The following is a 21,140-nucleotide window of genomic DNA, read 5'->3' as shown; positions in this document are numbered from 1 at the left end:
TCGCTTTTTCTTCCCCTTCTTTTTTCCTTTCTCCCTTTCTTTTTTCAGGGTCTCATTCCATAGCCCATGCTAGCCTTGACCTTGCTATCCTGCTTCCTTCCCCCAGTGCTAAGATGACAGGTGTGCGTCACACCTGTCCTTTTGTTAATCTTCTTAACCAAAATATTTAACTTTGGGGCAAAAAACTGATGGAAACCAAGTTTGTGCTGTTATCATCAGTTTTCTAAATTAACCCTAATTACAGAACGTAGATTCCGTATTCACTGATGGATGTGTCCCTTTTGTGGCTATAATTTTGATGTTCCTTTAAGAGTTGGATTTCTTGGGGCTGAAGAGATAGCTCAGCAGTAAAGACTGCTCTTCCAGAGGTCCCGAGTTCAATTCCCAGCAACCACATGGTGGCTCACAATTACATCTGTAATGGGATCTGATGCTCTCTTTCAGTCTGGTGTATCTACAGTGTACTCTTATATACATAAAATAAATTAATTTTTTTAAAATGTTTGATTCCTCAACTGTGAGGCTTATATGACAGATCCCCTCCTCCTCCTCAGAAGCAGTCTAGACAGGAAACCATTGAAGAGAACGGAAGTGTGGTTCTTCACAGCTGATGGCTTCTGGGAGCTTGGCCATGCTCCAGTTAGTATGTGTGCAGCATAAACTGGACTTGGTAAGGGGTGCATTGTTGAAATTCTCAAATAATCAATAAAAATATTATGTTGGAAAAAACAACGTGATTCCTGTACAGCCAGAGCAGCTTGCTTCTTACCAGAAATATAAAGAGCACATGAAAAACATTAAGATAGAAGACAGCAAACTTCAGCACTGCTTCCCGTTCTTGTAAATTAAGATTTTATTGAAACATATATTGTCTGTTGGTTTATGCATTGCTGCAGCTGTTTTTGTACATTGGCAGAGTTGACCAGAATCTATGTGCCCTGCAGAGCAGTGGACAGTAACAATTTGGCCTTTAAAAGAAAAAGTCTGTTTGGCTGGGGTGTAGCTCAATTTATAGGACAAGATGTGCCTGATGTTTGTAAAGGACAGGGCTCCATCCCCAGAGTCAAAAGAAAGAACTCAGGAAAGGAGTGGTTACAGCACTTGGGAGGTGCAGTAAGAAGATGAGGAGTTCAAAGGCAGCCTTGGCTACATGTTGAGTTTGAGGCTAGCCTGGATCATATGAGACCCTGTCTGAAAACAAAACAACAAGACTTGTATAGTGGAAAGTCTTGAATTAACTGCCCCTCCAAATTGCTTCTAAACTCAAAATATAGGGCTGGGTTTTGGAGCTCATACCCAACAAGTTCAGTACTTGAGCAGTTAAGGCAGAAAGAATTACAAATTCAAGACTAAATTGGAATACACGGCAATTTCTAGGCCACCCAGACTACAAAGTAAGAGCTGATCTCAAAGCCAACAACCTGAAGGTATTTTCTAAGACAGGGTCTCACTATGTAGCCATAGCTGGCCTGGAACTCACTATGTAGACCTGGCTAGCTTCAAACCCATAAGACCTCCTGGTCTCTGCTTCTTGAGTGTTAGGATTTTTCTAATGACAAGTTAGAAACTTGTTGGCAAGTTTTCTAAATAGCATCTAGGTCATTGTCACCTGCTTCCTGCTTCCTTTAAAGACACAGATTGTAATTGGACCTAAACAGTTAATGCTCTAATGTATGACTAATAGTCATCTACCATATCAAACACAGAGTTGGTGAGGATAACATAATAAACAAACACTCATTCACTGCAGGAGGTGAGAGACTGTATGCCTGCCTCCCCCAACATCAAGTATTTCCCAGTTGGTGACCCTTGAACCCATCACAGGACAGACTCACTTCTCATCTTTTCCTTGGCTCCAGCGATCAGATAGTAGAAGATGTGGAACGTTCTCTCGTCCCTAGCCTGTCGAATAGCCCGAGACTTTTCCAGAAGATCTGGTTGGCAAGAAGTTAAGGGCTCTGGGGCCAGCTTAGGGACTCAGCTCACAGCTCAGAAAGTTCCCCAAACCCACCTTCCTAAGCCAGCTGTTACAGTGTTCCAGGACCTGGGAGGCTCCCTTTAAAGTTGCAAGGGACCCAAGAGCTGGCAGATTAGTGGGCCTATGTAGGGCAACTGATCTCAGATGAATGCTTGAAGGACAAAGAGTTTGGCAGATGTTGAGGATTTACATGTAACCCTACCCCACACTACCTCCTGTTAAGCACAAGAAGGATTGTTCCAGAAGGAACTCAAGAGTCTCCAGAGAAGGAGGGGGTTCTGTGTTTTTCCTGGGCCCCCCAGCCCCCATGAAGCTCCAGCTCAGCAAAGGATACATGTTTCGATATTGGCACCCACAATGTAACCAGTGACATCAAAGTTGATGCGAATGAACTTGCCCTGCCAAGAGAAGAACAAGTCAATGTGGGCCAGGCTCAGCACAGACCCTACACACCACAGGCAAGTGAGGAAGTGTCAGGGGCCCCGTGGAGGCAGGAGAGACTCTGAAAGGACTCAGAACTTCACAGTCCACAACAACCAGCATCTGAGCTTGGACACCCCCCTCCCGAAGCCTCCCAAACCCATGCAGGAAACATCATCTCAAGAAACAACTAAGTCCTTCATGGCTGTCTCTAAGTGGTAGAGAAACTGAGGTTGACATAGGTTAAGTGGCCTGGCAGGATGTTGCTCTTCAGTCAGTCACAGGCTTTTCTACACCAAGGTCTGGCCTGAGCAGTGAGAGACTGAAATGTTGTTTGTTCATGTGTGTGTGATGGTAGCAAGGGTGGGGGGGTGAGTGGGTGGGGACTTGAGGTACACACTACCAGTCTAACTAGCCTGGAACTCTCTAGGCAAGTTAGGCTAGTTGATCAGGCAGTTCCAGGGATTGCCCTGTCTCTGCTTCCCCAGTGTTGTGACTGTAAGCACATGTCACCATGTCTTGCTTTTTCTTCTTACAGGTTCAGGACCTTGGGTTTACAGCAGTCCTCACTGGCTGCTGCTCCCCAAAGCAGGTCTTCTTTCTGTGTCTGGAGCCACATCGGATTATTCATTGTGATTTTTGGTACCTAAGTCTGTGTGCTTAATAAAAAACCAACTCAACAAATGAAAATGGGAGGGAACGATCTATAAAAAGTGTTCACCAGAATGAGTCTGTGTAGTTGGTGCATAGTCGATATTTGGTAGTGGACAGATGTATGTACTATAGAGAAGTTCATGCTTTGTTGAATGTGTGGATGAGTATTAACATTGTCTAGGTGCTCAGCAAATGTTAGATAAATCACAAATGTTAAATGTTGGGTGAGGACTGGAAGACAGGGAGTATATATAGCTATCCTCTATTGCCTCTAGTCCTTTAGTCAGAACTCTCCTTATACTCTGTGTTCTTAGGGGATATATGACACTGGGTGGCCACTCAGTCCCAGAAAAGCCCATATGGCTCTGCTACTTACAAAGCGGGAGGAGTTGTCATTCTTGACAGTTTTTGCATTGCCGAAAGCCTCCAGGATTGGGTTTGCCTGTAGAAGCTGCTTTTCCAGCTCCCCCTAAAATTCATTCATATCTAGTTATGGGGGAACACAGTACAAGGCCTGACACAAAATCTGTCCTTCAGCCTCAGACTCTCTCCTGTCCTCAGCCCCTCTAAGACCCCAACAGTCACATCCAGATATACAAGATTTGTTCAGAAGAGCTTTCTGACAGAGAAGATATCCCACTCCTTCCAGAGACAAAGGTCATTTCATAGTACTATGCTGGGATGCCCCTAGGAGTATGCAGTGTACAGTCTTCCTGCTGTCTATGGTAATACCACAGTTCAGATTTGCTGTGCTGCTTTCTTCAAGCTAAACCATTACAACCCTCCCAACTGCTTTAGTGATTTTTATGAAACTTGCAACATTTCATTGGCCAGACTGGCCACTCCTGATATTTCCTATGGAAGATAATTTGGAGGCTCCAAATCCATCAGAAATTCTTTTAAGCAGCTGCAGAATGAAGCCTCGAAGCTTCATGAGTGCTGCGTAGCAGATTAAATGCAGCTGAGACTGAGTGCAGCCCATCAAGCCCCTCTACAGGGCCCCTGTGTGCAAATGCAGTAACATGATTAATAGTGACATAGAAAGGGCCAACAAAGTAAGCCATGCCAGGAGAGCAAAGAGATGCCAAGCCACAGAAGGCAGCAACTACTGCTGGCCTGGGCATCCCCCTGCAATGCAGCCTGCAAATTAAGATGCAGAAGACCTTGTCTTCATGGAAACTCCAGTCCTAGTCCACTGAGGTAACTGACAAAAAGAGGCATCCACTTTTCTTACCTTAGTTGGAAGAAACTTAGAGTAATGGGATCCAAAGGTATCCCCTTACCCCCTGCCTCTAATCTCCCTCTTCTAGAAAGGGTCTTCTAGTGGGGCACATTAAACAGTTCTCTGGGGAGATTTTTGAACATAGAGATGTCATCTGATGCATAATGAGACTGTGGCCCAGAGCTATTAAGTGACTGGGCAAAGGTTACACAGCTCATGTCAAGTAACATCCTGCTTCTTGTATGAGACAAAGTACTGTGGCCCAGTATCTACCTATAACAGACTAGGTGACATGGAACACTCTGGAGGGTCTCTTTTAGGCTGGGATCCATGTGCCAGCTCTGCGTCAGAATTCAGTTGACATACACAGAGATCCATGCAGGGTAGGTTGTGGGTAGCATAGCCGGGGCCTTACCAAGCCGCCAAAGCTAGTGCATCACAAACCCAAGAAAGTTTCAAATATCTCAGGTGAGGCAACTGGCATGCAGGAGAAGAGACAAGCACAACACACACGTGCACAAAGACACACAGGTGTAGGGGACAGAGCTGGGGCAGGAAGCCAGGGAGGGTAAATTTACTGACCAAGCCAGGGCTACTCTGGAGCCTGATGGTCCTACAATGCTCAAGAGATGGGATAGGGGTACTGATGGTGGGTACTGTGGGAAGTGATGAGGAAGTTTACACTGAACTAAAGCAATCTATCCAGACTAGAGTACAGCTCCAGGGATTCTGGCATAAGCCCTGAACAGCTAACACCCCCCACTCTGCACTCTGGTATCACCCCCAGCCCCCACCCATGCACACCATGATATTTTGGTGCCTCTACTAGTCTGTGGCCAGGAACTCATGAGTCTGCCCTGTTTCCACATCTACTAGGAACCCGTGGGTGCAACAAAAGATGCATGCAGGTCTTAATTCACTCGGTGCCTCCCGTCACACCAGGAAAACTCTGTTACTCACGTAGGCAAAAGATGGGCCTTGCTGCAGTGGGACAGCACAGTACGAAACAGAGGTCAGTGCTTCTGCTTTCACATCCAAGGCCCGCCCCATAGTGGGAGCCCTGGGCTAGGCTCCTTCTCATCGATTCCATGGTGACTAGCTCCAGCCCACAGTGATTGATTAGCTCCTTCCCTTATACTCTGCTGTTCTCTCTAGACTCTCCTTCTTTCTTCTTTCTATGACCCCTCCTCCCTTACTCCCTTACTTCCTTTTGAGACACTGTACCAGGCTAGCCTTAGACCCTGAGTGCTGGGTTCACAGGTTTACACCATCACAACTGGCCATTAGCCACTTTCTTAGACACCCAAATATCTCATACTTTCTTATTGCTAGGGCCTCAATGTCTTCCTTCCTTCCATCCTTCTTTCCTTCCTTCCTTCTTTCTTCCCTCCCTGGCTTCCTCATTTTCTTCCTCCCTCCCTTTTTTCCTTCCTCTCCTTCCTCTCCTCTCTCCCTCCCTCCCTCCCTTCCACCCTTCCTTTCTTCTTTTGATAGGGTTTTATATATCCCAGGCTGGTCTCAGACCTACTAAATACCTGAGGATGAACTTAAAGTTATAATTCTCCTGCCTTTACTTCCCAAGTGTTTGGACTATAGGTGTGCACTACTGCTTTTGGTTTATGGGATGCTGGGGACAAGCACTAGGCAAGCATTCTACCAATCCCTCCATCTCCCCTCACCCACCACACTGACCTCTAATCTTATGGGGAAAGAAATATGCCTGCATATACAGGGAGAGAGTGTCCAGCCCTTACAAAGCTGAATCATTGTAACTATTATGTCATTTTCACTACATGGGAACAGGCTAGGTGAGGAAGAAGCAGAATTCTCTCTGATATATACAAGCTTAGGCTATTGGTCCCTACACAACCCTGACAGACTGATCTATAGTCTTGGTTTGTTTAAGGGGAACAGGTTCCAAGGCTATCTCCAACACCCACCCCAGGTCCCTGAAAGCTCCAGGTTTACTGGCCACTGTGCAAGTCTGCTACCCCTAAAGACAGGAAACAAGATGCAGGGTGGCAGAAGCCTTTCTCATCATGTCCTGTCCTCAGCATCCACAGAGTGGAACTGACAGGATCTTTGGTCCCACAGAGGACTGATGAGAGAGAGGAAGGGAAGCAAGAGAAGGTTCTAGAACTTTTCTTGTAAACCCTCCTCCCACTGGGCCAGTGGGATGTTTTTGTTGTTGTTCTCATTGTGCCTGTCCTTTGTTTGTACTAGCAGGTATAATAATGTAACCACATGTCCCTGTAGAACCTCATCCTTGTATCTGGCTCACAGCAAGAAGGTCAGCCAATAGTGGATCAGTGACCCATGCTGAGTGACGTCAGCACTCTTGTCCCCTTGGGGTGGGACATGGGGGTCATTCCAATTTGGGACTGAGTCCTACCCCCTAGGAACATTTAACAGTATTTGGAGCATATTTGCTGGCTCCAAATATATTGTGATATATAGGAACAGAGACAAGTGTCCAAGAGCATTGGAGTTCATAGAACAGTCCCTATACAGAAAATTGGGTCAAAGTTACGACAGAGTCACTTTGGTACATGGCAGATCCCAGTGGAGGAGGCTAAGTCTGCAGACTTCTCAGACTGTGTATCTATGACAGGGGGAGAGGGTCCCCAGAGTCAGCCCACTTTACCCAGAGGGACCAACCCAGCAAAAACAGAATGAGTTCTCTCACTCAGGGGTTCTGTTCACTCTGAGTATGCTGAAGCCTGGGTGGCCTTGGTGGCAGCACTTGTCACTTACCGTGATGCTGCTGTCTTTCTTGCCTTTGTGGGAGGATGCCACCACAGCCAAGTACTGTATGACTTTCTTTGTGTTCTCTGTCTTTCCAGCTCCAGACTCACCTCTGAAAAACATGAGAACAGTGACTCTCATGGTCATCACTGCCACTTCCCAGGTAAGGAAACTGAAGCTCCTCCTGGAAGGGGCATTAACTAGCTATGTGCAGTGCACATATGTTTGGGCGAAAGTTTGTGCACATATGTATGGAGGTAGAGGTCAACCTCTGTTCTCACGCACCTTTAACAAAGAAAAAAAAAAGCAGATCTCTTTTTGGCTGGAACTCACCAATTAGGCTAAGCTGGCTGAGCAGTGAACTCCAAGGATCTGCTTGTCTGTGTCTCTCCATTGCTGAGGTTACAAACTCATTACTCTGCCCAACTGTTTTTTTTTTTAACATGGGTCCTGAGGCTCTACCTGAGATCCTCATGCTTTCACAACGAATACCTTACCCACTGAGCCATCTCTCCAGCCCTGAGCTTGGGTTTCTTACCAGTGCAAATGAACCTAAATAGGCCCAGGTCCACAAGCCAGGATATTCCTTTAGAAGGAACTTCTCTACTCTGCAGGGAAGAGCCCAGAAGAGGGGAGGACAACCTGAGTTCTGCTATGAAGGATCAAACTCCAGTCTATCTGCATTGTCTACTGAGAGGCATAGTCAGCAAACAGGACCCAGAAGACCTGGACAAGAAAGATACTTCTAAAGAGGAACGTGTACTTTTCAAATAAGCAGAGTCTAAAGCATAAACTCTAGAGAAGAGAATCTTATCCCACGAGTCCCAGAGCAGAAGCAAGCCCCTTCATCCTCAGCAGAATTCTTGGAATATCAGGCAGCTAGCTGATAATCTCAGATGAGTAGCTAATGGTTTCCTAGGGTGAAGAAATTTATGCTTAAGTACATGTAGCTGATAGCTTCTGTGGAGGCTTGAATAAGTTTAGCCCCCATAGACTCATGTGTGTGAATGCTTGGCCCATGAGCAATAGCACTATTTATTAGGAGGTGTGGCCTTGTTGGAGGAAGTGTGTCACTGTGAGGGAGGGCTTTGATGTCCTATGCTTAAGCTCCCACCCAGTGTGGAATCTAGTCTCCTCCTAGCTGCCTTTGGATCAAGATGTTGAATTCTTGGCTCATCCAGCACCAAGTCTGCAGAGATGCTGCCATGTTTCCTGCCATGATGATAATGGATTGAACCTCTGAAACTGTAAGCCAGCCCCAACTAAATGTTGTCCTTTATAAGAGTTGCCTTGGTCATGATGTCTCTTCAGAACAATAAAACTCAAACTAAGACAGCTTTCCACTGGTGAAATGCTATTGACCTAAGACTCTTTTTAGAGCATGTTGTCTTGGGTCACCAAAGATCACTGCAGAGGGGCTTCTCTACGCTCCAGCTCCAGTACCACCTCTGGTTCTCCATGTCTGCTGAGAAAAAAAGGGCAGGTCTCTGCTAACTTTGCTTCCACATCATCTTCCACCAGAATTGCTTGTTATTTTTCCTTTCTTTGTTTGAATGTTCTCAGATGTACACCATAGTATAAATTGCACCATAGTATAAATTACTTCAGTTGAACTAATGTCAAAACAGTGGATAGACTTCCCTTCCACCTGAAGGAGAAAGATCCTGGTCAGGCCAAAGAAAGAAGGCCCTGAGTTCTGAATACAGCCTCACAGTTGGCACACCAGCATCCTACCCCATTTCTACCGTCTCATCCTTTGTCATCTGACTTTTGGTCTCTGCTCCTGACAACAGTGGGGACATCAGCAGCCACAGACTCGGGGAACACTTCTCTCCCTTCTGGTCTTCTAGGCTCAACTATTTCCAAGGTTCGCTAATAAAAATAAATTGTCTTAGGGGGCCTTGCCAACAAATACACCCAAGTACCAGGCTCCAGGCATCTGAAGTCCACAGACTCTGTGTGGTTCCAGAGACATGCCTATCTCTGGTTTCCTGACCCTGGAACTCTGGGTGACAGTGCTGTCCCCATCCAAGTCCCTGCCATGTTCTAAGGAACTTGTCCCCAGCTTCCTACTCCTGGCTTAGCTAGACAGGACCTCCTGGGTTGTGTTCTCTTTCTTGGCATGTATGACATGCATAGTCTCTGGAGATTACTCTGAGAAGATTCCTGTACTTAATAGAAAGTTCTGAAAATTCTTAATGACTTCTCATCATGGAAGTGTCCATTTTCATTTGAATAATATTATTTTATGTCCATTGCTATCTTGCCTGCCTGTATGTCTATGTAAGGGTGACAGATCCTCTGGAACTGGAGTCACAGGCACACGTAAACTGCCATTTGGGTTCTGGGAATTGAACCCAGGTACTCTGGAAGAGCAGTCAATGCTCTTAACCCAGAGTCACCTCTCTAGCCCTTCATTTAAATAATTTTATCACTATGTGGTAGTCCTGCCTCTCTGAGTCAGCCAATTGGCTGTATGCTCACAGTTCCTCCTAAGTCCCACCCCTACTGCAAGCTAGCTGTGTCCTTTGGTATCAGTGTCCAATACCAACTCCTATACATCCTGCAAAGCATCATCCATTTTGAATATTATATGTGACTCAAGGTATTTGTTCCCTATAGCCCTTATTAGCTGAATGGCACAGGGAGCTCCTGGATCAGACAGCTTACATTCAAGTATGTGCTCAACCAGTCACCTTCATGGGCTCTGGTAAGTTACTTAACCTCCTGTGCCTGTTTATTACCTAAAAAATAGGTATATGTCAGGTATTCCATATGACTACTACAGGGACAAACAAGAGAATGTGACACTCAGAATAGTGACTGACACACAACCATTGTTGCTTTTCCTCTCACAGCCACTTCCTCCTTGTATCTATATGCTCTGTCAGGACCATGATCTCCATCATTGGTCCTAGTGTTAACCCATAAACCTACCACATTTCCCCTTGTTTAGGGGCGGAGTGGGAGAGCTGCCTCTGTCCAAGGCTGAACAGCAAGCATTTCAGGCTTTGTGGGTGTTCTCCTTAGTTTCTGTCAACTTGACACAAATGTAGACATACCTGGGAAGAAGGACTCTGAATTGAGAAAACCTCCTCCTTAAATAGTGATTGATATGTGAGTGCCACCCCAGGACAGGTGAGTAAGGTGAATAAGGAAGCAGGTTGAGTAAGCCATGAGGGGTGCTAATCCATGGGCTCTGCCTGCTTCCTTCCCTGTCTTGGGTTCCTGCCCTGAGTTTCTTTGTTGATAGATGTAAACTAAATAACCCCCTTTCCCCTGTGTTGCTTTTGGTCATGGTATTTCATCACAGTAAAAAGAAAAGAAAGTGGGTCATGGAGTCTCCTCATACCTACTTGGCATGACCACTCTAGTGTGGAAGCCAGTGTGTAAACAACTAGGTTACAGATATGTTTCAATAAAACTCTATGTACAAATACACACAAGGACCCCTGGGATCCTGGATGAACATGTTTATTGATTTTTATATCCCTGAGACGAACAATCCCTAGTCTGTCTGTCTGTCTGTCTGTCTGTCTGTCTCTCTCTCTCTCTCTCTCTCTCTCTCTCACACACACACACACACACACACACACACACACACACACACACAATAAATGTAAAAAAAAAAAAAAGAAGTGAAGAACCTTCCATGTCCTCCAACCACTATGATATTCTGTCCAAGCATTTGGCATTTGGGGTTGGGTAGCTATGAACCAAACTCTCTGAAATCGTGAGCACAACATCAATAAATCTTTAGTTATGCCTGACATTGTGTCCCAGTGCTGATGAGCTGGTTCGGCATGTAAAGGTACCTGCTGCCAATCCCAATGACTTGCATTTGATCCCAGGATCTTCATGGTTGGAGATCAATGACTACTGAAAGTTGTTCTCTGACCTCTACGTGTACCATGGCACTTGTGTACCTTACACACTGTCTTAATTGGGGTTTTCCTTCTGTGAACAGACACCATGACAAAGGCAACTCTTAGAAGGACAACTTCAATTGGAGCTGGCTTACAGGTTCAGAGAGCCAGACCAGTATCATCAAGGTGTGAGCATGGCAGCATCCAGGCACGCATGGTACAGGAGGAGCTGAGAGGTCTACATCTTCATCTGCAGGCCTCTAAGAGAAGACTGACTTCCAGGCAACTAGGTTGAGGGTCTTAAAGCCCATGCCCACAAGGATATACCTATGCCAACAAGGCCACACCTAATAGTGCCATTCCCTGGGCTAAGCATATACAAACCATCATACACACTTGCATGATACATTTTTAAAAAGGTAATCAAAAATAGAACAGCGCCAGCATCCTTAGGCATTCAAGTATGCTGGTTTCCATCACATGTACCCTGTCCCAGGGACAAGATTAGGCAATTACAATGATGAACACATCAAAGATCCCATCCTGGATATCTTTGGCTTCAGTCGACAACAAAAGAAAAATAGTATCACTTACGTGCACAGAATGGACTGGTCTTCACGATCTGCAAATAGAGAAAAAAAACAGAGTGTGAATTACATTGAGCCCTGAATCCAAGGGTCTGGACCTGGCTCAAACAAGGCTGTATTCTCAAGTTCCCACATGCTAGCCAGACTGGGAAGTGGCCAGGGGCCAGCTGTACTGGATACCCAGGACATAGGAGGCCAAAGCAAATTCACAAGGACAACAGCAGTCCCTGAGATGTCTCTCGAAAGAGTTTTGAGCATGATGCACTCGGGGGAAGGAGTGCAGGCCTCCAGCCACACCAGCTCTGGGGGTCTCCAAGAGCTCACCCCTCCTGATTAGGTAATAGACTGGGCACACTCTGGGTGTAGGCTAACCAGGTACCCTGTGGCTGTAGGTCTCTCTGCTCTGAGGTCTGAAGTAAGTGCTCTAGCTTGCTGTGTCAGCTCCATCAGCTGTGATGTATTATCGTGAACAACCTTGGGTTGTGACCAGCACTCATCTCTCTTCTGAGGAGAGCAATGCTGCTTTTTTTAGATCTGTCCCTACACCACTCCCATCATTCTAGAAAGCTGTGCTAGATATTTTATGTCACTGCGACACAAACTAGAGTCATCTGAAAGGAGGAAATCTCAATTTACAATATACTTCCATAACATCCGGATGTAAAACATTTTCTTAATTAATGATGTGGGGAAGCTCAGCCCATTGTGGGTGAGGCCATTCCTGGGCTTGTGGTCCTGGGCTCTAAAAGAAGCAGGCTGAGCAAACCACAGGGAGCAAGCCAGTAAGCTGCACCCTCCATGGCCTCTGCATCAGCTCCTGCTTCCAGGATCCTGCCCTGTTAAAGAGTTTCTGCCCTGACTTCAGTGACATGGAAGTATAAGCAAATAAACACTTTCCTCCCCCAAGTTGTTTTGATTATGGTGTTTTGTCACAGCAATAATTGCTCTAACTGAAATAGAAGCCTTGGGGTGGTTCCTTTTGTTCCAAGGGAAGAGTTAAGAATATGCCCAGAGCTAGGTTGACTGGATCATCTGACTTAGAATTAGTACTTGGTTATAGATAGAGTACCACAGAGGCCTCTCTTGCTTCCCTCCAGGCACTTGGTGTCTACTATTCAACCTCCTCTGACCCATGCCACTGTTTCCACAATCTGCAAGCTCCTAGGTAGTCTCTTTCTCTCTGGAAGGTGACAGTTCAGTGCCTGATGGTACCAGAGACATCATCCCCCCCATACAGAGTACATCATAAGAGCAAGGGTCAATCAGGCATCATTGACAGCTTTCTACTCAGGAAGTGCCCCAGAGGGCCAGCCAGGAACCTCTGAGGAACATGGGAACAGTGACCAACATTCCAACCAGCAGCCAAGAGCAGAGATACCAGAGTGCCACATCCAATGGGCAATGCCAGAGGTGGCACCATCTATTCTTAGTTCCATGCCTTCAGCCTCAGTTCACCGCAGAATACTGTACCTCTACTGCCCAGCACGTGGTTGGGAGCACTGTTATCTATTTTTAATAATTTATAGGATAGATGGACACAGATCAAAGGAGAAACAGGAGAATGGATAGATGGATAATGGAATCAGGAAATCAGGAATTAAAGGTCATCCTTGGCTATACAGTAAGTAGCTAAGGCTACACAGTGAGACCCTATCTTGAAAGAAAGGAAGGAAGAAGAAAAGGAAAAAAGGAAGGAAGGAAGGAAGGAAGGAAGGAAGGAAGGAAGGAGGAAGAGAAAAGAAACCCAATACATACTAACTGTTTGAGGTGAGGGCTAGAGGAACAAGTGCCCTGTGACTAGAACACAGGCAGCAAAACTGTCTCTGCAGCCTGAGGCCCCGACAGGGTCTCACATAGCTCAGGTTAACTTCAAACTCACTATGTAGGCTAGGATGACTCTGAATGTCTGATGCCTTGGCCTCTACCTTCTCAGTTCTATGATTCCGGGTCTCTAGCACTCACCGTTGATGCAGCTCTGGGGACGGATGCCTCATGTCGGTTAAGCAGGCACTTTGTTCTCTAAGCTGTATTCCCAGCCCTGGCTTCCATTATTTTAAGGAAAGGCTTGGACACTGGCAGATCATGGGTTCTGTTCTTTCATCTGACTTGGGGAGGGCACCAGGCTTTTTTTTTTTTTTTCAGCAACCTGGCAAGAGCTGGTTCCTGAGCAGCAGAGATTTATAGGGTCAGAGGCTCCCAGGCCTCCCAGGAGGAGGAGCAGGCTCTGTGCTGAGGGCCATTGGCAGCTCCCTGGCCCAGGATGTTCCCATCAGAAACACAATCATGGGAAGAACAACTCTGGGCAAAATAAGTATTTCTCTAGGTCAGTTGTCAACCTGACCCAGGGGAGTTTGCCTAAACTTTCCATGGCTGGGACTTTCTGCTTCCTCACTGAGCCCAGTCTTGGAGAGAGCCAGGGGATGAGCCAGGCTTTGTGGATAAAAGGTCGTGTGGTCAACCTGAAGACCTAAATAACAACTTGGGATCCACCTGGTGGAAGGAGAGAACTGACTTCCACAAACTATAGTTGGACCTCCACATGTGTGCACATGCCACTGCACACATGCAAAACCAATAAATGTAATTTATCATTTTTTTAAAAAAGAGAGAGCAAGGCCTTCTGCCCCAGCACACATCTCCTTGTCTATTCAGGTCCTTCTGTTATTCATGGCTGTGAAATTAACATCACATGAACGAGCTCACTAAGGATATTCACATCACATGAGCACCTTCTCTATCTAATTCCAGAATATTCTGTCACTCCCAAGTAAAACCCTATACCTATTAGGCCATCCCTGTCCACCAGGGAATTGTCCCACTAACCCTTGGCAACTGTATGCCCTAGCTGCATCTGTGTGCACATGTTCACCTGTCCTGGGTATTTCACAGGGAGGATTATCTGAATTATAGTATATATTACTGTTTTATTCGTGTTCACAGTCAAGTAATCTTCCATTGTATAATAGACCACATCTTATTCATCCATGGATAGACATTTGGGTGGTTGCTACTTTAGGACTTTTGTGAATTGTACTGCTGTGGAGTTGCACATATAGGTTTTTCTTTGAGTACTTGTTATATTATCTGAGAGCCAATGCCTTGGTGATACTGTCTCTGACTCCACACCTCTCTATGGCTGAGACAGGCTGAGAATCCACACCTATCTACTGGACACCTTGCCTGTTGTGCTGCTCTGGATAGTGGCACAAGTCGCACACTGTTTAACTCTAGGGGAGATTCTTGGGAGATTTGTATTTTCATGAAAACAACTTATCTGAAGATTGAAGAAAGTATATTGAGAAAGGCATGTCTTTCCTTATATCTGTAAAGGCTTCATGTTCTCCCTGGTTCCCTTAGACCAAAGATTCTCTGTATTGTAGCAATTAACTTCCCCACAGTCATTATTTAACTTGTTAGCTTTTCAATATATTTTTGGAAGAATATATATATATATATATAACATACAGTTTTGTTCTTGTTTTCTTTTCCAAGTTGGTAAAAAAAATATACAAACAAAAGACTGTGCAGTATTATGTTCACATTCACCTCAGAGAAGGAAAGGAAATATCCATCAACCAACAAATGGACTTGAAAATGTTGTATGCTCATTCAGCCATGAAAAGGAAAAAGTGCTGACACCTGCTACAACAGTTGTGTACATGCAACAGAGCACTCATACAATAGATAGAAAGATAGATAGATAGATAGATAGATAGATAGATAGATAGAGACTTTTTAAAAAGACAATTAAATTTGTACTTCCTTCTATGTCTGTTTTTAAAACAATTATGTAGCCCTGACCTCAAATTCACAATCATCCTGTTTTTGCCTCCTGGGAACTGGGATTTCAGGCATTGCTATCATACTTGGCTTATACCATCATGGGTAAGCTCTGCTGTGCACCAGGGCCTGGAAACATAAGCCAACAAGAGCCACTGTTCTTGTTTCTGTGTCACAAATGGTGAAGTATGGGAGTTGTGGTGGATTGAATGAAAATGGCCCCCATAGACTCATATGTCTGAATGCTTAGTCTCCAGTTAGAACTGTTTGAGAAGGATTAGGAGGCGAGGCCTTTTGGATGTGGCCTCACTGGAGGTGATAGAGCCTTGTTTGAGGAGGTGTGTCATGATGGATGGGATCTGAGGTTTCTCTGAGTACCTCTCTCTGCCTGCAGATCAGGATGTAAAGCTCTCAGCTACTCCAATGTCATGCCTGCCTGTTTTCCATCATGATGATCATGAACTGACCATCTGAAACTGTAAGCCAGGCCCCTGTTGTTTTGCCTTATTTTTTAAAATTATTTTATATTATCTTATGTCCATTGGTGTTTGCCTGTATGTATGTGTGGGGGTGTCAGATCTTAGAGTTACAGACAGTGTGAGCTGCCATGTGGGGGCTGGGATTTGAACCTTGGTCCTCTGGAAGAGCAGTCAGTGATTTTAACTGCTGAGCCATCTTTTCAGTTGCCAAGTGCCGTGTTTTATCAGAGTTGCTTTGGCATGCTCTCTTCACAACAAAAGAATACTAAGACAGGAGTCAAACATGTAAGAAAATGTCTGAGGGCTGTAGCCACACTTGTAACCAGGGCATGCACCAGTCCACAGACCTCTGTATACCTCTGTGGCTTCCCAGGCTTCCCAGAGTAACAATAAGCCTTTCATGCTATGCCTGTAATGAACTATGTGCAGGAGGGGTGGTGGTAGGCAGAAAACCCCAAGCTGACCAGAGCAGATCAGAGGCAGGAAGAATGTACCCTGTGCACCTATGGGTAGTGACAGCCTTCCTGTGGCTCAGCTTCTAGCTTGGGTCCTGGGACTCACCTCCACCACTTATCTACCCCTATCTACCCTTCCTACCTGGCATGGGGACTTATCTTTGGAAATTTGGGTCTTGTGATGTGCTTGAGGGGTAGGATAATGGGCCCAGGGTCACATTGAGGCACAGCAGGCAAGAACTCCTTGGAGGTGTCCAGCCTCTCAGAGTCTCATGGGCTGGCTATTTTGGTTGATTCCTCCGGGAGTTCTTGCTGCTGGCTGCTGAGACTACCTGTAGGCTACCCATAAGAGGAAAAAGGAAAGTGGAGCTGGGAATGCATCCCAGACTCCACGCCTCTCTTCCTTCTGGTACCAGCCAGCTGTAGATATGACAGAGTGGGAGCAGGGGCAGGGACAGGGGCAGGGAGGATCCCAAGCCCAAAGCAAACAACTCCCTACTTTATATCCCCCAAGAAGTTAGCTTCCAGAAGGTTCTACACACTGTGTGAGGCTAATGCAAAGTTGTCAATCCTGGGTCCTCTTCTGACACCAGGGCAGATGTCAGCTAAGGCTCAGGCATGGCTCAGAGTGATCCTCATATAACCTGGAACAGACCACAAAGACATTGAGAAACAAAGAGATGGCCAATGGCTAGGCAGGTAGACTGAGGCAGAACTTGGAGATTAACTCAGGCTAGGAACTGGGAGAGAAGAAGGGTGGGATCTCCATGACAGGGAAGAAGAAAAATTTACTGGCCTGTGTGTGCCTTTCATTCTTGAATCCAGAGGGCTCTGACAAGTGGCTTGAAGATCCCTATGACACAGCTCAGAGCTGTGAGTACTGTATTAACTGTCAGTAGCATGTTGGTGTGTGCTTTTATTTATATACATACATACATACATACATACATACATACATACATACATACATGCACATGCATGTGGAGATCAAAGGTCAACCTCAGGTGCTACCTCTCTCAGGGTTTCTCACAAGCTCTCACGAACTCACTGATCAAGCTAGACTGGTGAGAATCCACCTGTTTCCACCTCTTCAGTTCTGGAATTACAAGCAGGTGCTGCCACACTCAGGTTTTTCACACTGGGTTCTGGGAATCAAACTTAGACCCCCACTTTACCTACTGAGCTATCCCAGTCCTCTATCTTCACCACTGAAAACAAGGATCTGGGGCCAGATGTAGCCATATATGCCTGTAATTCTAGTTCCTGAGAGGCCAGAGCAGGGAGACTTCACATTCCAGGGCATTCTGGGCTGCATAGTATAACTCTGTCATGAATGCATGCATGAGTGAGTGAATGAATGAAGACTGAATGAAACTAGTAACCCAGAGAAATGTTAATGGGCAGTAATGACTGAATCAGGAAGGTAGAGAACATAGCCATGATCAACCTCCTTCTAATTATTAGAAGGTACCATGGTCTGAGCAAATGTGTCTCCCTCCAAATCTCCACCCTTGATTTCTCTCCCTTTGGCGAGGTGATAAGTCTGCAGATGGGAGGCAAGTCTCACATATGTCTTCTAGATATTATCTGAATTTTTAAAGATTTTGTTTCTTTAGTCATGGAAGCCTAGGGAGTTTCCACCCAAAGCAGATGCTCATAGGACCAGAAGAGTGCATTGGATCTCTTGAAGCTGTAGTTACAAGAATTTGTGAGCTGCCTAACCTAGGTACTGGAAACTAAACTTAAGTTCTCTGGAATAGCAGTAGGTGTTCTTAACTACTGGGCCATCTCTCCAGCCCATCTGGAGGTCATTCCATGTGTTTTATGTGTTTGTTTGTAAACAGAACATTTCTATGTAGCTCTGGCTGCCTTGGAGCTCTGTCTGTAGATCAGGCTAGCCTCAAAGTCTCAGAGCTCTGCCTGCCTCTGCCTCTCCAGAGTTTGGATTTTACTCATGCACTGTTTTGCTTGCCTTATGGGATGTTTTAAATAACTTTGCTCATAAACAAAATTTCACAACCTAGAATTTACACTTCCTAGAATTTGCAATGAAATTATCCCAGATCTTGGATCATTGTAGTTTTTAGATTTTAGAATTAGGGATGTTTGACCTGTAGTGTCTTAGGCTTAGAAAGGATTTTGATTGTTAAGTACCAGCCACTGTTTTGAAAACATAAGATGTAATAGTTCATCTAATGCTCATGTTAGCCCTAGAAGGTGCATTGATTGTCTGAGACAGGATCTCATTTTGTAGCCCCCGCTAACCTCAAACTCAGTGTGTAGCCCAGGATAGTCTCAAACTTGCAATCATCCTGTGTCTGTGTCCTATGGCCTGGTGTACCACACTGATCAAGACCCAGTTGTCTATCTCTTTTTACAGAGGAAAAGCAGAGGTAGAGGATGTTTTAGAATCATTCACAGTCACATAGCATGGCATGACCCTAGAATTCATGCTATGACTGACATGTTACTGCTTCTTCTGAGGAGGTTTGAGGAAAAGCAGCTCCTCTAGAAAGTACTAAGTAAGAAACATAAGTGTATCTTTCACTAAAGCTAAGCTGATGGTGACAGAAATTAGAACAGCAGTGACCTTAGCAGGTAGGAGGCATGCACTGAAGAGGTACTGGCTGGAAAAAGTCATGGGAACTTTCTAGAATACTTCATTCATATCTTCATCTCAATGGTAATTATTCTACTGTATCAGGAATAAGAATTAATTTCAGTGGGACTCTTAAATTAACACTTTCCCTATTATTTCATTTATGTATCTGCCATTTTATCCCAATAGGAATGCTCATTCAAAATAGCAGTCACTTGGGTTGAGAATCCTAAAATCCAAAATCTGAAACATTTTTTAGTCCAAACATGAAACCACAATGGGAAAATTCCATTTGACAAAACGTTACTTCATAAACAAAATTGTTTGAAACATTGTCAAAAATTACCTTAGAACTGTGTAAAATAGAGATAAAAACATAAACATTGTTTAGATTTGAGTTTCAACCCCACAAATGCTCATCATGCATATATGGTCAGGGCTCTGGAACAGCCACGGGGATGGCAGAAGTCAGAGAGGACGATGCCCATATTTGCTCAAGCCCTGAGTTCCCTGCCCCTCTCCTTGCTGCAGACTGATGTTCTTTTTGCTTTTTGCCCTTTTTTAGTCAAGGCTTTGCCTGCCAAACTCCACATTCCTGCTGGGGACTTAGGCAGGTGGGGGTGGGTACTGAGGCCTGAGGTGGTTCTGGGGGCCTGGCAGCTCACCTTGTAGCATGCTTCTGTAGGCCGTATCAGCAATGGCATAGATGTGAGGCGGCATCTCATGCCTCTTCTTGCCCTTGTACATGTCCACAATCTTTTCTGAGTAGATGGGTAGGTGCTTGTAGGGGTTGACCACCACACAGAAGAGGCCCGAGTAGGTCTGCAAGAGAGAACCAGGCTCAGTTTCCTTATGATGGGTGGGGGAACTCCCACACCCACAATCAGCAGCCTCATATCATGGTGTGGAAACTAAGGGTTTCCTCAGCAGCTAAGCAAAGAGCCTTGTATTCAGGACACACACACACACACACACACACACACACACGAAAGAAAAAAGCAAGATTGGGTTCCCAAACAACCTGTGGTTAAGACTTAACCAGTTCTGAACTCACTTCTAAGCTCCCAAGCTACCTCTGCCTTCTACCTCACTAAGCCTGGGGGATAACTTGTATGTCTCTGTGCACATGTTTATATGTAGGGTATACATGCACATTTTGAAGACACGTGGAGAACAGGGATCAGCATGGGGCATCTTCTCCAATTGTCTACTCTTTGTTGTTTAAGATGGGCTCCCTCACTGAATCTGGAACTCACCAGGCTAGGTGGGTAAGCATAAACTCCAAGAATTCCCATCTCTCACTCCCCAGCACTGGAATGCCAGGAGTGTGGCTCATTACACCCAGCTTCTCCCTGTGGGTGCTGGGAAATCAACTCAGGTTCTCATGCTCGAGCAGCAAGTACCTTAGCAACTGGGCCATCTCCCCAGCTCTCCTAAAATTCCTTTTGTTATTTATCTCATTTTTATTTGATTAAAAGATAGAATGCTACTTAAAGAATACCAATGGGTGGTGGTGGCACCTACCTTTAATCCTAGCATAGAGGCAAACAGATCTCTGAGAACATACCAGGTTGTCTACAGAGTGAGTTCAAGGACAGCCAGGGCTACAAAAAGAAACTGTGTCTCAAAAAACAACACAAGCCAAAATAATACCAATAACAATGTAGTTTTTAATTTGTAACAAAAACAGCAATGAAAAGTATAACACAAGACCCTGAAGAGGAGGGGGTGGACAGCAGGATGGTCCTAACCTTATGTAGAAGGAGGAAATGTGCTATTATTTTATTGAAGAGGCCTCAGAAGTAATTTTTTGGTTTGTTTTGGTTATTTTGAGACAGAGTTTCTCTGTTTAGCCCTGGCTATTCTGGAACTTTCTTTGTAGACCAGGTTAGTCTGGAATGTACAGAGATCTGCCAGCCTCTGCCTCCTGAATGCTAGGATTAAAGGTGTGCACCACCATGCCCAGCCGCATAGTCATAATTTAATAATTTAGGAATGTAAATGCTGAGAAGTGAGACATGCATATCACAAACTAGAGATGTCACTGAAATAAAGTAACATAGGGAACCAACTCCCAGTGGAGAGGAGTTGACATACTGCATGTTCAAAGGTGTAAAGGGAACAAAGGTTGGTAATGTGGCTCAGTGAGTAGAGTACTTGTCTAGAATGCACAAAGCCCTGGGTTCCATCCCAAGTACCACATAAACTAGCTATTGTAGTGCACATTTGTAATCCCAGGACTCAGAGCATCAGGAGTTCAAAGTCATCCTCAGCTACAAAGCAAGTGTGTGGCCAACCTGGGCTGCATGAAATCCTGTCTTAAAAAAAGGGATGGTGGTGGAGAAACAAGGCCAT

The 21,140-nt window shown here is 45.2% G+C and overlaps 1 protein-coding gene across 4 annotated transcripts in view; it reads right to left on the bottom strand.

The window, feature by feature from the left end:
• Myh11 (myosin heavy chain 11) overlaps positions 1 to 21,140 on the bottom strand; it is an 88,206-nt gene that overhangs the window by 47,940 nt on the left and 19,126 nt on the right. For 2 of the 4 annotated variants that reach the window (XM_032912443.1, XM_032912444.1), the window contains 7 exons: positions 19,451 to 19,607; positions 11,480 to 11,507; positions 7,029 to 7,131; positions 5,235 to 5,255; positions 3,429 to 3,521; positions 2,313 to 2,376; positions 1,836 to 1,934 (listed from right to left, as the gene is read on the bottom strand). In XM_032912443.1, coding sequence (XP_032768334.1) covers positions 1,836 to 1,934; positions 2,313 to 2,376; positions 3,429 to 3,521; positions 5,235 to 5,255; positions 7,029 to 7,131; positions 11,480 to 11,507; positions 19,451 to 19,607 — 565 coding nt within the window. The remainder of the gene's footprint in view (positions 1 to 1,835; positions 1,935 to 2,312; positions 2,377 to 3,428; positions 3,522 to 5,234; positions 5,256 to 7,028; positions 7,132 to 11,479; positions 11,508 to 19,450; positions 19,608 to 21,140) is intronic. The other 2 variants (XM_032912445.1, XM_032912446.1) reach the window with 1 other exon arrangement.

This window comes from Rattus rattus, chromosome 9 (genome assembly GCF_011064425.1).
Source record: "Rattus rattus isolate New Zealand chromosome 9, Rrattus_CSIRO_v1, whole genome shotgun sequence".
NCBI lineage: Eukaryota > Metazoa > Chordata > Mammalia > Rodentia > Muridae > Rattus > Rattus rattus.
This window is presented reverse-complemented; position numbering and strand designations above follow the sequence as displayed.